Here is an 18,853-nt window from a genome sequence, read left to right as displayed (position 1 = left end):
GGAAAGCTTTGAGTGATCGTTTCAAGACACATAGAAAAGAAAGGAGGCAACTTTGCTGAACTTTGTGTTCACAGATTTAGTCTGTAGCTACTTTAGACAGTGGAATTGGGTGGTAAGATAGAAGGAAGCTTTATAGCTTTTTATTTCCTCATTAGGCAAACCTTCGGTAATGAATATTATTATAAATTTGGGTTATATAGCATAACCAAGGTTCTTGCATATAATAGGCACTCAAATGTATGGTTAATAGAAATCATATAACAGAATTTGTAGTAGTAGCATTTATTGACTTATTTTTAGAGCTTTACATGTATTTTCTCATTTAATCCTTGCAACAAACCTTATGAGGTAAGTAGTTATCATTGTTTCATAGATGAAGAAATTTAAGCTCAGAGAAGTAACTTGTTTAAGGTCACACATCTAAATGGCACATCTGGGATTTGAGTCCTAATAGCCTATGACTTCAAACCCTATGTTGCTAATTACTTTCTGCTTTCGAATGAAGATTGACTGAATATTGGAAGTGGTGGTTATGTCTATTTTGATTGGGGCAGTCTGTAATGAATAGTTAACCAGAAGTTATCAGAAAACCAAAAGTTATCAGAAAAATTCAATATTCTAGAATATCTTTCAATTTTCATTTAAATTTTTAAAGACCCTAGGATGTCTTTAGCATATTCTACCAAATCTTAAATGATAAAATTTTATTTTCTGTTTTATAGTTCATAATTGCCATTTCTTGACCTCATTTAGTTTTAGATCGTTTATTGAGTGCCTCCTATATGCCAGGCCTTGTCTGGATGCTTTCATGGATGTTATTCATTTAGTCCTTTTGGCAGTCATTAGGTGGAAAAGAGATCTTTCATTGTCTTATAAAAATCAAGTTCATCTTAATAGTAGATGTTGTATGTAATGATGCACTAGCTTCTTCTTAAAGGCAGGCATTGTAAATATTCTTGAATTTTTTAGGTTGTTTAGGATAAAAGACAGTACAGCAGTAGCATTATCATTCTAGAACTCTTCCAGCAAACTGGTATTTATAAACAAGGCACTTCCTGAACCAAATTAGACAGGTAGAATGTTCATTATTCTCTTAGCAACCCTTAATAAAAGTAGATGAATTTTTAGAAATTGGATATAATACTCATTTGTAGTAATAAGTTATATGTATATATGTGTGTGTATATATATGTATGTACATATATACACACACACACACATACACAAAACATATTCTTTATTAATTGGAAACAAGTTTGGTCATATTTTAAGTGTTTATTTCTGCTGCTGCCACTAAGTGAGACATTAATGTTGATAAGACTGGTTGGTTTGTATTTTTGTTTGTTTTTTGATAGACTAGTTTTAATATGCTTTTTGTATAAATTGTATTCTTTTTATCATAAAACTATTGAAGAAAAGCACTGAATATTCAAGGGCATAAACTTAGATACTATTTTTGAGACATGAACATGAGGAGTATTTTGATAATATTTATTGCAGGGTTGATAGTTTTTGATAGTTTTTGTTTTGTCTTTTAAACCTCAATAGCTAAGGCAAGTGTTTCCATGTAGAATGTTAAAACGTTTATAATCATCATTAACTAATGAGGCAACTATGTTGTGTTAGAAGTAATCAGATTGAAAAGTAGAATACCCATGGAAAAATTACTGTATTGCACATGTTATTTAACTCTCTTTTCTTCTTTTGCCTTAAGAGCTGAGTGGCAAAGGAGCAATTTAGTTCTTGAGCCTTTTTTCCTAAGAGGAGTTGTGAATTTATGGAATAGTTGTTGATATTTTAAAAACCTTACCCCTTCCCTGTCTTCCTTTTAGATTAAGTTAAATTTAAAGATTATAAAGTTTTAATACCTAAAGCTGTTCTTAAAGAAGAAATGATTTATAGCGAAAACTTTTAATATGAATAATGTAGTTATAAAGTTGTCTTAGTTCTGTCACTCTGATATATTTATATCCAATAATATTATGATTAGTGTTAGTGGTTATATGTTGAAAGTTGTCAGAAAATAAGGCAAGACAGAGCATATAAATGGCATGTAGAGTAAAAATAGGATTGGGAGACTCTAGTCCACTATTTACATAGTATATCTGGGCTCTCATGCCCCTAAGAGAGAGTTTTGGACATTCAAGAAGGAACAACTTTATATGAAAGGTTATAGAGACCATAATCTAGAATTTATCAGAAAAAGTAAGATTCTTAGGAAAAAGAGCCTACACATTAATCAGGACAAATTTATTATACTTCTATTTGAAGCTATCATTTGTAACTGTAAATATAAATATAAACAGGTGTATCTATATACACAAAACTTTCTCAGGTACTCTTACCTATCTTGTTTGTTTCTTTTGTTTTGACTACTTTCCTTTATGTTTATTTCACTGTTGCCATATGCTTTGTGATTTCAGGCACATGCATCAGTTCAACTCATGCATCAGTCATTATGGGATTCCATTAAAAAGAATTAGCAAGAAAAGGGCTTGAAGAAAGTGGTTACGAAGTGAATTGCTCTTTTGTTTTTCTCCCAGATCCACATTCATCTATTCTTAACAATGGAGGAAGTGGATTTGAGAAAATCCAAGATATATTGAGAATGGAATGTATGAAATTTTGAAGTTAATAATGCTAGTGCATAGTTTTTGTTTTATTTTACTTTCATTATAGAAAGTTTAAGATACATACAGAAGACAAATGGTACAATGAATCCTTGATATACTCCTAATCCAGCTTTAATAACTATCAACTCAGGGCCAGTCTTTGATCTTACCCATCCCTTGATTATTTTGATGCAAATCCTATGCATAGTTTCATATGTAAATACTTCGGTACCACAGTTTTACTATGTTTTAGAATAATGAGTATTCTACATTAATGGGTCATAAAATCTTAGGATTAGAAGGTTCCTTAAAGTTAGGATTCAAATTCACCCTCTCATCTAGTGGAAGACTTCCCCTCCAGGGTTTTTTGAGAGACCATTATCTTCCCCTTGAATTACCCCAGTTAATGGGAAGCTAGATAAACTTTTTTAAAATATGTATTGGGCTGCTAGTTGCTCAAGATAACTTCAAAACAGAAAGTTGCCTTCTGTTTATATATTACTGGTTAGAACCACCTCTTTTGTTGTGTTTAAATACCTATTTAGAGGAAGATAATAGCTTTTTGTCTTTATGCCTACCTGTTACTGTCGAATTTTATTTTTTAAATTTTAACAAGAAGTGTTGGCCTTTAATTTAGGGCACAAGTTAAAAGTTTGGGGCATTTCTGCATGTGAGAGAACCAGTTAGAAGTAGATTTTTTCAGTTTATGACATAACCTTATGTCCTTTTTCTCTGTACCATCTCTGCCTTTATACCTCCTTACTGTTTTGGTTTTTTTTTTTTTTTTAATTCCTTCCATATTGTTTGTTATTTAGCAACTCTTCTCAATGTGGACTAGAAGAAACAAAAGGAGACGGGACCTGTATTACCTAATTGTTCCAATGAAGCATTGGATTGTCTGTGGATTTAATGTATTCATCTATCTCCAGTCCTGTTATTCACTGATAAGCTAATATAGTTATATACAATGGCTATTTTATATGCTTTAAATAACCTTTAAAAACTAGTGTTTTTTTATTATTTCCTTTTTGGGTTTCAGTGTTAAAATGAATTTGTTGTAATTGAATATAAAGTAGTACATGTTTTGAGATGTTGTATCACTGTATTTGGCTTCACGAATTTGACATGAGCAGCATTCTTAACTTTCTGTTTTCCCCGTTTTTTAGGAGGAAGATATCAGCTAGAAATAAAAATACCAGAAACATATCCATTTAATCCCCCTAAGGTATTGTAAGCCTATTTTTTGTGCATGAACTTCTAAAATTTTTTTTTTTACCCATTTAATTTATATTTTGGTGCTTACTAAGATTACAGCTTTTTGAGTTGTATGTGTAAATTTAGTGTGGACAAGATTTCAGGTAATGGCAGATGGTTTGCTTCTGGAATTAGAATGGAAAGCAAGCTTACTCAGAGGCAGCTAGTAATGGCTCTAGACAGGAATAGGAGTTTCATCTGACAATGGCTTAAATTCTAGGTCTGGAAAAATTGGCAGTGTTCCCAAATTTAGCGAAACCTTATACAAATTCTTACTTGCCTTGAAGAAGTATTTTTTTAGGGAAGAATATATTCTGAATTCATTCAGTAGTTATTTGAGTACTGTGTGCCAGTATAGCAATAAATAAGACATACTGTCCTTCCTTTCATGGAGCTCACATTCTAGCAGGAAAATAAAATTACGAACAAACAATTGTAACCGGTGAATGTTAGAAGACGAAACAGAATGCCCTGGGTCATGTATAACAAGGGGAACTGAATTAAAACTTATTTTTTCACTAAACAGCTTCCTTTATTTTATTTAAAATTTTGTTTTAATGTTTATTTATTTTTGAGAGAGAGAGAGACAGAGCGACAGAGAGACAGAGAGACAGAGCGTGAGTAGGGAAGGGGCAGAGAGAGAGGGAGACACAGAATCTGAAGCAGGCTCCAGGCTCTAAGCTGTCAGCACAGAGCCCGACGTGGGGCTTGAACTCACAGACTCTGCGAGATCATTACCTGAGCTGAAGTCAGACGCTTAACCAGCTGAGCCACCCAGGTGCTCCTGAACAGCTTCCTTTTAATCTTTTGCTGTCATCACTTTAGTTAGGCATTCAACTTTATTACTTTTCCTGTTTTGCCTATTAAATCACCTTTCTATCTTTGCCACTCCTGTTCATCCTTTGCACTGCTGTAAATCTTCTTAAAGTGCAGTTTTGATGTTTCTTTTCTTTCTTTGTTACCAAAGTCTAAACTCCTTAGCTGGGCATTTAAAACCTTCTACAGCTGGACCCCAATCATCATGTTCTGGAATTTATTCAACCTATTGGTTGTTCCCATTTAAGAAAAGACATGGTAATGGAAGTTCCAGGATGCGTTGGGGTCTATTATTCTGTTGCTTATGTACATCTATTTTCTGATAACACCAGTTTGATTTTTTTTAATTGTCATAAAATACACATAAAATTTACCATTTTAACCATTTCTTTTTTTATGTCTTTTTTTTTTTTTTTTTTTTTTTTTTAACGTTTGAGAGAGTGCAAGTGGGGGAGAGGCAAAGAGAGGGGACAGAGGATCCAAAGTAGGCTCTGCGTTGTCAGGCTTACAGCAGCGAGCCCATTGTGGGGCTCGAACTCATGAACTGTGAGATCATGAGCTAAGCCAAAGTGGGAAAGTCAACTGGGCACCCCCCATTTTAACCATTTCTAAGTGTAATTCAGTGGCATTAAATATAGTCACATTGTTGTGCAGTCATCACTACCATCCATTTCCAGAACTTTCTCATCTTAATCTGTTAAACAGTAACTCCCTATTACTTACCCCATGCCCACAGCTCCATAGGCAATGTTCTACTTTTTCTGTATGAATTTGACTATGTGAGGTACCTCAATTAAGTGGAATCACACAATATTTGTCCTTTTGTATCTAATTTCACTTCATATAATGTCTTCAAGGTTCATCCATATTACATACAGCATGTATCAGAATTTCATTCCTTTTTAAGGTTAAATAGTATTCCATTCATATATGCTACGTTAAAAAAATTTTTTTTTAACATTTATTTTTGAGAGAGAGAGAGAGACAGTGCAAGCAGGAGAGGGGCAGAGAGGGAGGGAGACACAGAATCCAAAGCAATCTCCAAGCTCTGAGCTATTGGCTGAGAGCTCATGACCTGAGCTGATGTTGGATGCTTAACCGTCTGAACCACCCAGGTGCCCCTATATATGCCACTTTTTTAACCATCAAGGAAGGAACATTTTGGTTGTTTCTACCATTTAAGCCTGGTTGATTCTTTTTTCTTGCTTTTTTTTTTTTTTTCTAGTATAAAAGTAGTTTGCGCTTTTTGTAGAAATTTGAGAAAATTACATATTGAATTATTTTAAAAAACATTTTTCAGTATTAGCACTTAGAGATGGCCACGATTATTAAGTTTTTATCTTATATCTGTGACTTAATTTTCATCCTCATCCTGGTTGCCCTCCACTGGTTTCGATCTAGGTTGCAGTGTAATCATTGGAATGAATAGTCACTTGAGGATACTTTAAATTGTTGAATACCATAAATTTAACAGAAGATTTTATTTTTTACTTTTTTTTTAAAGTTTATTTATTTATTTTGAGAGAGAGACAGGGTGAGTGGGAGAGGGGCAGAGACAGAGGGGGAGAGAGAGAGAGAGAGACAGAGAGAGAGAGAGAGTCCCAAGCAGGCTCCACGCTGCCAGTGCAGAGCCTGATGTGGGTCTCAGACTCCCAAAACCATGAGATCGTGACCTGCTGCCACTTAACTGACTGAGCCACCCATGTGCCCATAAACAGATGTTAAACGTTTAGTGATAAGGTTGCCCTCATAGCCTACAAAAAATTTTTAATGGAAACAAGGAGGAAGAAAGAAAGAAAAGACCTCAAAAGAGACTGCCCTCAACCACTATATTTTTTACCATTAAATAATGGCAGTAGCAGCTGTCACTTGGTTTGTGCCAAAAATTTTATATGCCTTTCCTGCGACAGTGTTTATAATAGTCCTAATAAATGAGGGAACTGAGGCCTAGAGGTTAAATAGAACACAAATCCCATAAGGCCCAGTGTGCTCCACTTTTTTTTATCTTAATGAGGAAGGAGTGAGTCATAATCTCTAAAGCAGTAAATATGACTCCACCAAGAACAAGAGCAATTCACTGAAGTTCAGATGTACTTCAGCCATTTAACTGGCTTTATGATTTATTTTAAGAAATCTCTGTGCCCAACGTGGGGATCAAACCACAATCCTGAGATCTAGAGTGGCGTGTTCCAAGTGAGCCAGCCAGTCATCCTTGGCTTAATGATTTTAGGCAAACTGTCTTAACTGCTGTGTGCCCCAGTTTCTTCATCTGTAAATCCTCCCTTGGGATTATAAAGATTAAAGGAATTAATCCATGTGAAAATTATTTCAATAATTCTGTCAAACATTTTTTCACATATTTGATACATCTGACATCAAGATACACCTTTCAGTGGATGTGATGTCATAATTTAATTGGCAGAGTTTTTTTCTTAGGGTACATAATCTAATGGTGTATTAAATAATTCATGGTACCTGAGATTTAATGAAATAGTAGTACTTAACAACTATGCCTACACAAAGTAAGCATTATGTAAATATTAGCATTAACCAGCGACTGCCACTCTAAAAGGCCCTTCTTGAAGCAGTCTGTTGGCTTCCCTCTGTGACATCATTTGAAAATTCAGCATTGACACTTAAATTTCCTGTATAAATTGAAATTCTCATTCATTGCCGGAGGGAGTGTAAAATGTTGGAGTTGCTTTGGTACATAGTTTAGTCAAAATGGTTAATACAGGGTTAGCTTATTCTACTTCTAGGTATCTACCCAATAGAAGTGAAAACATCTGTCCACATAACTTGTACATAAATGTTCATACCAGCACTATTCATAATGACCCAAAAGTGGAAATGACATAGATGTCCATCAGCTGAATGGATACACAAAATGTGGTAGGTTCATGCCATGGGATATTATTTGTGTTATAAAAATAAATGAAGTACTGATAATGTGGTACAAGATAGATGCACTTTGTAAACATCATGCTACATGAAAGAAGCCAGACACAAAAGGCCACACATTGTATGATTTCATTTATATGAAACATTGGAAGAAGCAAATCCATAGAGACAAAAAACAGGTGGTTGCTTAAGACTGAGAATATGTGAAGGAATGGGGAGTGACTGCTGATGGTTACATAGTTTCTATGTGAATATGCTAAAAACCATGGAGTTGTGCACTTGAAATGGATAAATTGTGATCTCAGTGGAAGTGTTTATTTCCCTCTATAGTCTTATATAGCTCCAAAGTGATTGCGTAGCCCTGGCTCTGTTTCAGGCCCTTGATATTTTATTTAATCATTGAAATCACTGTTTTATAAGTCCTTTTCTTATTAGCACAATGGAAAAAAGAGACTCATAATCTAAGAACAGAGTTCATGTTGCTCTTCAGACCACAACTGTCCTAATTCCAGCCATTGCATATTGGGGTACCTTCAAGATTTAGAAAAGTCTTCCTTCAATCATTCAAATGTGTCTCCCTCTGGCTTCAACTAGTCAATCGTAGTTATAATTTAGTATTATTTTAAATATGGTACTCATTTATGGCATTAAGCTTTCGCAGTAAATGTTAATGAACATATAAATGTGTTCTAGATATGTACCATATTGATTTGAATTTTTACTGATGGGTAAATATAACAAAGAATGGAGTTATATTTGTAAATTTCTGGCTGGATTATGTTCACATATGTTTAATATTGTGGGCTCATGCTTAATTTTAAGCCTCATGAGATAAAAGTATCAAAGGTAGTAGCTGGCTAAATTCTCTTACTGTGCAGGTAAAATTGCCCAAGATTGAAACTTAGATTGAGGAGCGCCTGGTTGGCTCAGTCAGTTAAGCGGCCGACTTTGGCTCAGGTCATGATCTCGCGGTCCGTGAGTTGGAGCCCCGCGTCGGGCTCTGTGCTGACAGCTCAGAGCCTGGAGCCTGTTTCGGATTCTGTGTCTCCCTCTCTCTGACCCTCCCCCGTTCATGCTCTGTCTCTCTGTCTCAAAAACAAATAAACGTTAAAAAAAAAAATTTTTTTTAAATAAATAAATAAAAGAAACTTAGATTGATAGCTTAATAGTGGTCACAGAGTATTTCTTATTTTTATTCTGCAATAAATTACTAACCTGAAGAGCAGAAAGTTTGCTTCTAGACGGAGGAGGTATATCTTTGAGTCAGCTGAATATAGTGTAAGAAGAATTTTATTCAATGCATACAATCAGTGTTATTTCTGGAGTGAACTGTAATGAAAAAACTCATTAAATTAGGAAAACTCTAGCTTAATGATTTGTCCAATTATGTATTGGAGATTAGGTTGTGAATTTTCCTCTTTCGCCTTGGCATTATAAACATAGTTTTTATATGTGAAATTAAGTATAATTACCATTGCTAATAACCTTTTTAAAAAAATTTTTTTTAATGTTTATTTTTGAGAGAGAGACCATGAGCAGGGAAGGGACAGAGAGAGACACAGAATCTGAAGCAGGTTCCAGACTCTGAGCTCTCAGCACAGAGCCCAACATGGGGCTTGAACTCACAAGCCATGAGATCATGACCTGAGCCAAAGTTGAATGCTTAACTGACTGAGCCACCCAGGCTCCTTTCATTGCTAATAATTTTTAATGGGTCTGCCCATCTGCACAGGCATATTTAAAATAAAATAGTATTTTCTTTTGTACAATAAGTTAGTTAAAGTTGGTTTAATATTGTTTTGTGATCAGGGTCAAATATGACTAAAGTAGGTCATGGTAAGTGTCATTGTATTGTTACTTTTATACTTCACCCCCTCCAAGTTTTTTTGACATTTTTGTTGATATATAACAGAGATGTTAGCACTATGGGAGAAAGTGACGAATATAGTAGATCTGAATTGTGTGTATAGAATAATAGGACAAAATTCTGGGACACCTGTGGATACCATTGGTGATAGTAAGGCTTGAGAAAGATAAAGACATGAAAAATCTGAGGAAGGAGGTAGTTGATAAAGAATAACAAAGAAGAGAGGAATAGGGGAGAAAGAGTGGTAAACCACAGAAAAAACTACTAGAACATTTATTTACATCTATACTAGTGGATAATCAGTGTCCTCTTGAAAAATTTTTTATTAGATCATTTTTAAATTCAGAAGTATTTATTCTAACTGTAGATTATAGTACAAGTAAGAGTTTAATAATTTCCTTGATCTTGCATATATGAATGTTTGTCTTCATATGTCTATAGAGATCATGATTTGAAGATGACTCTTTAAAAAGCAAGATACCTTAGATCGCTTGCCTACACCATAAACATTCTGACAACTTCAGCAGTAATTTAAAATTAATTTTCCAATCTTGTTGAAAAGATTGAACCAACTTTTGTTTTAAAGTCACAAAATGCTATAATGTCCTTGAGTTATGGAAATTATGGCATCTGGTTATTTTATATCTTTAAAACATATCTGATTCATTACTTAAGGCTCTTTAATGACTTCTCCTTCCCTTCATGTAAGCCCACTTTCTGAAACCAACCTTAGCCTATCTCTCATGTCATCTTAAAAATATATATATATTCAGTTTCAGAAGGCTGGCTTACATGAAGGGAATGAGAAGTCATTAAAGAGCCTTAAGTAGAGTAGTGAATCAGATATGTTTTAAAGGTTACTCTTGGGTTTCAATGTGGAGAATGGATTTGAGGAAGCAAAACTGAAGGTAGTAAAGTCATTAGACTGTTTAGTAACCAAAGTGTAGAATGATGGTCTTGTTTAATGAGATTGTGATTCTGTGGATATCATCTTTGAAAGCAATAAAATTTTAAGAACAAAAAAAGGATCAGGGCATGGAAAGAGCCCCTCAGTTTTAGGTATTTTGTTGAAGTGCTTTTCCAGCATATAAGTTAGTGAGTAATTAAGTGAGGAAGTAGTAACAGGTAGTATAGATAAATTGAATCACAAGGAGAAAAGTGGAAGCTATCTGTTTAGCTTCTTTCCATAAATAGCTTAGATTTGAAGCATATATTGATGAGTCAATTTTTGGGAAGTACTATAAGCTTGGCTTTTATAGTAATTAATCCATTAGGTGTAAAGGAGTTTTGACTCAGATGACTATTGTAACATGTTAGATATAATAACAATAATAGGTTCCCTCCCCTCCCCCCAATAATAATTGGTTCCCCCCCCCCCCCCAAAAAAAAACCTCATAAGTAAGAGACGATGAACTACATTTCATTTCATGGTGATCTGTTAGAGATAGCATTTTCACTTTGTTGGTTTCTTACTCATCAGTGCTGAGACAAATAGGCAATTGGAGACTCAGAATCTGAAATGAGATTGTATAAGTGTGTGTGTTGTTCTATTGCTGTCTAGTTGTTTGATTTTGGAAAATTTTCTTTCTTTTTTTTTTTTTTTTTCATTTTATTTTAAAAAATTTTTAATGTTTATTTTTGAGAGAGAGAGTGCGAGTGGGGGAGGCTCAGAGAGAGAGGGAGACACAGAATCTGAAGTGGGCTCCAGGCTCTGAGCTGTCAGCACAGAGCCCAGCATAGGGCTTGAACTCACGAATGGTAAGATCAGACCTGAGACAAAGTCAGATGCTCAACAGACTGAGCCATCCAGGCATCCCCTGGATAAATCTGTTAAACACTAAGCCTTAGTGTCTCCTCAGTGCCAGTATCTTCCAAATGTTTGTTGAATTATTTTTTTAAAAAGAAATTGAGGGAAAAAAATGTTGCAAAATATTAGAAGCCATCTTACAGCTACTTACTACTTAAATGCTTCCAAGCGCTGATTTTACTTACTTTGTCCTTCACACCTCTTCTGCATCCTACTTGACACTAAATAAATTGCCATTTACTATCTGTATTAATTTTGATTTTATATTACTTCATCTACCTAAGTGGATTTTAGTCTATGTTGTAGTTATTATAGCATGGAATATTATGCTAGGTAAATTATAAACACCTAATAATTGTTGGGTTTCTTTAGAGGCAGAACATTTATTAAAAGGTTTAAAAATAATGTATGTCAGTGACAACATTCAGCTTACTGAATGCTTTGTCTTCCACACCCCTCCCTTCAGGTAGGCAAAATGATGGTAATGTAAGTATGGACATTTTTTTTTAATATGAAGATTTCATTTTCCTGTAGTTCTATTTGAACTATATGTGTTTTATTTCTGTTACTTAAAAACTCAAGTGTGCTTTATATTCTAGGTCCGGTTTATCACTAAAATATGGCATCCTAATATTAGTTCCGTCACAGGGGCTATTTGTTTGGATATCCTGAAAGATCAATGGTAAGAGATTTTGAATTCACCTTCTCCCCTCTCTCATATGAATTCCAAACTATATTTAGAGTGTTACCTGTGTAATTGCCTCAGAACATAAGCATATATTATACTTTCTCCTATTTGGGCTGTAATTTTGAAACTTTATGAAGTCTCTTAAGTGCATAATCAAAAATGTGGTAGATTTGAGATCACAATCATTATTTAAATAGTGACTTATTAGGTAACGTTAGATACTAGCTCTTACATCTTGAAAAGCTTTGATTTCATTTATTTTGGTAAATTTAGTTCTTGCTATCTCTGAAAGATGTTTGTGAAAGACTAACATACATAAATATTGAAGTAATCAGCTCTGACTTGGATGTAATATAGGCAACAAAAATATTGAAAGTTGTGTTAATTGGACAGAGTTAAGGTTCTCAGATTTGAAGAAAGGGAGTGCCTTTATAGGTGATATCTTCATTTGTATGGCACTTTATACTGCTTTCACATGCTTTGTCTGATCTGATTTTAGCACAGTGTTCTTACCCTTTAAATTCAAACCTAGCTCTGCCATTTACTGAACTGTGGTCCTGAGCAAATTACCTAGCTTTTGTGCCTTAGTTTCCTCATCTCACAAATAGGGTTAACACCTGCTTCATAAGGCTGTTAAAAGTATTACATGAATTGGTTTATGTAATTTTCTTAGAGTAGATCCTGGCATAGTCTAACAACATGGATGGAAAAAACTAAAACAAGTATAAAAAGACATTGGAGGGGCGCCTGGGTGGCTCAGTCGGTTAAGCGTCCGACTTCGGCTCAGGTCACGATCTCACGGTCCGTGAGTTCAAGCCCCGCGTCAGGCTCTGGGCTGATGGCTCAGAGCCTGGAGCCTCCTTCCGATTCTGTGTCTCCCTCTCTCTCTGCCCCTCCCCTGTTCATGCTCTGTCTCTCTCTGTCTCAAAAATAAATAAACGTTAAAAAAAATTAAAAAAAAAAAAAAAGACATTGGAGTGGGAGAAAACAGTAATAAGTTATGTGTTTGATTTGTTAAGAAATGGAAAGAATAGAACCTGAACAGGATGAAACAGGAATGACAACATTTAGTGTTTGGATGATTTGGTTTATTTAGTAACTGGATAAACAGACGAGTTGTTGGTTTGGTTTTGTTTTTCTACTCTTTTTTTTTTTTTCAATATTTGTTTATTTTTGAGAGAGACGAACAGACAGACACACCATGAGTGGGGGAGGGGTAAAGAGACAGGGAAACACAGAATTCGAAGCAGGCTCCAGGCTCTGTGCTGTGAGCACAGAGACTGATGTGGGGCTTGAACCCATGAATGGTGAGATCATGACCTGAGCCGAAGTCAGATGCTTAACTGACTGAGCCACCCAGGTGCCCCTTGTTTTTCTATTCTAATAGCACATCTGGGTAAAGCCGCCTCCCTCAGATCATCTCTTGGGATCTAGTTTCTTGATATATATTCCATACTGTTAAACATTGAGTAGTGCAGAATAGACCTAATCTGTCCTTCTTTTAATTTGTAGCTTTTTGCAATTTATAGGACTCAGTATTTTTATCCATAAAGTTATCTGAAAGGCCCCTTATAATAGCTCAATCATTCAGTGGTACTAAGGAATATTTGCAGACATTGTACTTTTTATTCACTTGGTTTCTGGGATATTAGGTCTTCTGTTTTCCCCTTTCCTATGTCCACTCCCAGACTCCTTGACTCCTTAACTAGTTTCTCCCTTTTCTCCTGGAGCTTTGCACATGACAGTACTTGAAAGCTAAGTCTTTACCTATGCTCCTCTTCATCTATACTCACTTTCTTGGTATGCTCATCTGATTTTATAACTTCACTTTTTAAATACCAGCAACTCATAAATTTATCTTTCTTGAACTCCAGGCTCATATCCTGCTACCTGCTTAACGTCTTTACTTGACTATGTATATAGTAGACATCTCAAACGTAAACATGTTGAAAACTGAACTGATAATCCCCTAACCCAAAACCTGCTTCACCCCATCTAAGTTATTAACAGCTACATCCTTGCATTTGCTCTGGCCAAAACCTCCTCATGATCCTTGGTTCTTGTTTCTCTGGTACCCTGTATACCCTGTTTGCAAATTTTGTTGGTGAAACCACCAAAGTCTTACAAGCAGTTGCACTGCTACTAACTACCTGGCCCACATCACATTACCTCTTTCCTGGATGATTACAGTAGCCTGCCCCCCTGTTTGTAACTTTGCCCTACTCAGCAATTCTCAGCAGCTAGAATGATACACTCTCCTCCCTGTTCCCCCCGCCCCCCTTTTTAAAAACAAATAAAGCTCTAGACTGAAATTTTCCACCGACTTCCCTTTTTGCTCAGAGTTAAGCCAGCAGTACTACCACATCTGATTATCTCCCTATAGATAGTTGAAAGAAGATGGTGAATGTGTAGAGAGAGAACTTGAACTTTTGTACTGAAACACTTTGTGTCAACTATTCTCATTTCCTTAGGCAGGTGTGAAGTAGCTAAATTTAGTCTCATTTCATATCTATATAATTGAAATGTTAAAAAATAATATCAGATAAAATAGGTGAGATTGGATATACATGGATAATACTACCTACCCTTCCCCCCCCCCCCCCCCCCCCCCCATTTATTGAGGGTAATGGCAGTCAGTGGATATTCATGTTTAGGCTTCAGAGCTGGAATTTGGTAAAGAAAACTACAAGACAGTAATCTTCAGAAAAATAGAGTAAACATTGAATAATTTGGGATAGGTGTGCTAGAAGACAGTTTGTTAGTCTTGGTCTTTTATTAGTATATATGGATGGCGATTTACCTTTAATATTTAACAACTTAATGTTAGTATGGTTTATTTCTTAACTATACAGTGTGTTGTATGAAGAAACTATTCTCTGGTGTTTTTCCACTGACACCTATTCTGAATATAGGGGATAGAAGAAAATAACTACACATAAAAATTCCACTCAGTGAAACTGCCCTTCCAAAAGCCATAAACAGGCATTAAGAGAATATTTAGATGACTGATAAGCAATACTCAGTGTTATTAGTCATCAGGGAAATGCAGATTAAAATTACAATTAGGTACTACTACACACTTATAAATAGTTCTCTTGCATTGATGGTAGGCATATGGTTCAACCACTCAACCAGCAGTATCTACCAAAGCTAAACATACACCTTTGATATGGCATAGCAAATCCACTCCTAGGTCTATATCCAAGAGAAATAAGTGCATGTCCACCAAAAGACTTGTACAAGAATATTTATAGCACATTTAATCACACCATAACAACCATATATATATATATATATATATATATATATATATATATATATATAGACACACAAATAACATGGATTATTCTCACAGGCATGTTGAGTGACAAAAGCCAGACGTAAAAGAGCATGTACTGTATAGCTTTTTTTTTTTTCAACGTTTTTATTTATTTTTGGGACAGAGAGAGACAGAGCATGAACGGGGGAGGGGCAGAGAGAGAGGGAGACACAGAATCGGAAGCAGGCTCCAGGCTCTGAGCCATCAGCCCAGAGCCCGACGCGGGGCTCGAACTCACGGACCGCGAGATTGTGACCTGGCTGAAGTCGGACGCTTAACCAACTGCGCCACCCAGGCGCCCCTGTACTGTATAGCTTTTTATAAAATTTAAGATAAGCCAAAACTATGATAGAAATTAGGACAGTGGTGGGGGTAGATGAGGGTTGTGAAAGGGAGTTGCATGAGAAGGCTTTTTGGAGTGCTGGAAGTACTCTATATTTTGATCTAGGTGATGATTACATGGGTGTTGTATACATATATAAAAATTCATCTAGCTGTATAACTCTGCTTATTATACTTTAATAAAAAATTAAAACAAAAAAGTTGCCATTTTTAAGTAGTTGTCAGTGTTTTAAATAAACATCAATTATGTTGATGGTCTTCTGGAAGACTCTTAATAGAAAATAACAGTCAACAATAGAGACAGTTCACATGGCTATTGTACATATTGAAGGCCTTACTCTGTATGCATGAATATATATTTTTTAATTTTATTTAATTTTTTAAATTTATATCCAAATCAGTTAGCATACATATAGTGCAACAATGACTTCAGGAGTAGATTCTTTAATGCCCCTTAACCCATTCCCCCTCCCACACCCCCTCCAGTAACCCTCTGTTTGTTCTCCATAATTAAGAGTCTCATGTTTTGTCCCCCTCCCTGTTTTTATATTATTTTTGTTTCCCTTCCCTTATGTTCATCTGTTTTGTCTCTTAAAGTCCTCATATAGTGAAGTCATATGATATTTGTCTTTCTCTAATTTCACTTAGCATAATACCCTCCAGTTCCATCCACCTAGTTACAGATGGCAAGATTCCATTCTTTTTGATTGCTGAGTAATAATCCATTATATGTGTGTATATGTGTGTGTGTGTATAACCACATATAACGTGTGTGTGTGTATGTATGTATATATATGTATGTATGTATAACCACATCTTCTTTATCCATTCATCCATCGATGGACATTTGGGCTCTTTCCATACTTTGGCTATTGTTGATAATGCTGCTATAAACATTGGGGTACATATGTCCCTGTATGCATGAATATTTAATTAGCCATCTTAACTGTGTTTCTGTGATCTGAGCAAAATTGATTTACTTAAGATAGATTTGTAAGGTATGTCAACCACTGATTATTAAAATTAGCTGACACAAGTTGAAATTTCATAATCCTGTTTTCCTGTTAGGATTTGTTTTTTACATACTAAATCCTAAAAATCTCAATGCATTGTGTATTTAGTTAGTACTGTGTAAAACAATAAATGGAATGAAAGATTGTATGTTCAGTTGTATGCTTTTTTCACATTACTATGTTTAGATTTAAACATAGAGCAGTCAAAAAATTCATATATTTCTTTACACTATCAAAGATGTTATAATTTCTATAGTACTTAGAGCCAGAAGACTAGGTTTTGTTTTGATAGTAATTTTATTACAACTAAATGAAAACAATGTCATTCTTTACCATTAATTTTCTTGTCTAGCTTTTTAAAACTTTACATTTAGAGTGGTTTTTTTCCTCTATCATTTATTTTTAAAAATTTTTTATTGGAGGGGTGCACCTGGGTGTCTTAGTTGGTTAAGCATCTGACTTCAGCTCAGGTCATAATCTCGCAGTCTGAGTTCAAGCCCCACATCAGGCTCTGTGCTGACAGCTCAGGGCCTAGAGCCCGCTTCAGAATCTGTGTCTTCTCTCTCTTTCACTCTCTGCCTCTCCCCCAGTCACACTCTGTTTCTCTCTCTCTCTCAAAAATAAATATTAAAATTTTTATTTTGTATTGAAGTATAGTTGGCATACAGTATTAGTTTCAAGTGTCATTTAGGTTTCTTTTTAGCTAACTAATTTCTTTTTTTTTTTTAATTAAAAAAAATTTTTTAAGTTTATTTATTTTGAGAGAGACAGACAAATTGGCAAGTGGGAGAGCGAGAGGGAGAGAGAGAATCCCAAGTAGGTACAGAGCCCAATGCATGGCTCAAACCCACATAACTGTGAGATCATGACCTGAGCCAAAACCAAGAGTTGGTGCTCAACCGACTGAGCCACCCAGGCGCCCCTAGCTAATTAATTCTTAATGATTTATAAATACTTCCCCCAACATTTTATTATGAAAAATTTCAAGCATACAGAAAACATAACGTTTTCTCTTTAAGATTGTTATGAATGAAGTCTAAGATATTTTTCTTCCATATTGAGAGCAAACTATCCCTTCTAACATGTTCACCGTTAGGTCCTTAGTTTCTGGTTTTTAAAGTGGTAATTTCAGAGGTCTATTATAGTAGTTTGTGTCTTCCCAATAAAGACAGTGGAAATAAAGGAAAAGTATTTTTTAAGTATTTATATTAAGGACTTATGACTCTCTAAGAGAAGAGCTTCTCACTTTAAAAAATGTTTTTGAGGCTCCTACATGGCTCAGTCTTGAGGGTTCAACTCTTGATCTCAGCCCAGGTCATGATCTCACGGTTTGTGAGATTGAGCCCTGTGTCGGATAACAGCACAGAGCCTGCTTGGGATCCTCTATCTCCCTCTCTGCCCCTCCTCCCACACATTCTCTCTCTATAGCTCTCGCTCTCTCTCAAAAACAATGTTTTTATACTGTAAAATGCATATGACATAAAATTTACCGTCTTGGTGTTTTTAATTGACCTATAACATGGTAATGTTTAAAATAAGTATACAGATGAGTATTATTAAGTATATTCACATTGTTGTGCTACCAGTCCCCAGTCCCAGGTTTTTTTTTTTTTTTTTTAATAAGACTTTATTTTTTTAGAGCAGTTCTAGGTTCACAGCAAAATTGAAAGAAAGGTATAGAAATTTCCCATATACTCCCTGCCCCCACACATGCATAGCCTCCCATTATCAACATCCTCCATCAGAATGTTACATTTGTTATGGTTGATGAACCTACATTGACCTATCCCAATCATAGTTTATATTATGGTTCACTCTTAGTGTTGTCCATTCCGTGCATTTGAAGAAGTGTATGACATGTATCCATCATTGTGGTATACTGAGTACTTTCACTGTCCTAAAAATCCTCTGTGCTTTGACTCTTCATCCTTCTACCACGCCCCATCCCCACCCTTTCATGTTTTGAAACTGAAACTCTGCACCTCTACACTTATTTCCCATTCCTGTCTTGCTCTAGCCTATGGCAACCACCATTCTACTTCATGTCTCTGTGAATTTGGCTTTTCTAGGTGATGAATCCTAGTATTTGCCTTTTTATTCCTGGCTTCACTTATTAATTTAATGTCATCAGGATTCATCATGTTGTAGCATGGGTCTGATTTGTCTTTTTAAGGCTGAATAATATTTCATTGTGTGTAGATAGATAGATAAATATCACATTTTCTTCATTCATG

At 35.2% G+C, this 18,853-nt stretch overlaps 1 protein-coding gene across 1 annotated transcript in view; it reads left to right on the top strand.

Moving 5' to 3' along the window:
- The window catches only part of UBE2K (ubiquitin conjugating enzyme E2 K), a 72,762-nt gene that overhangs the window by 41,894 nt on the left and 12,015 nt on the right, over positions 1-18,853 (top strand). The window contains exons 3-4 of the mRNA XM_086705212.1: positions 3,779-3,837; positions 11,857-11,939. Of these exons, the coding sequence (XP_086561338.1) occupies positions 3,779-3,837; positions 11,857-11,939 (142 nt within the window). The remainder of the gene's footprint in view (positions 1-3,778; positions 3,838-11,856; positions 11,940-18,853) is intronic.

The sequence above is a fragment of the Puma concolor genome, chromosome B1 (genome assembly GCF_028749965.1).
Source record: "Puma concolor isolate L17-30 chromosome B1, mPumCon1.1.hap2, whole genome shotgun sequence".
In the NCBI taxonomy this organism is placed as follows: Eukaryota; Metazoa; Chordata; class Mammalia; order Carnivora; family Felidae; genus Puma; species Puma concolor.
The sequence above is the reverse complement of the archived record's forward strand: the minus strand, read 5'-3'. Positions and strand labels throughout refer to the sequence as shown.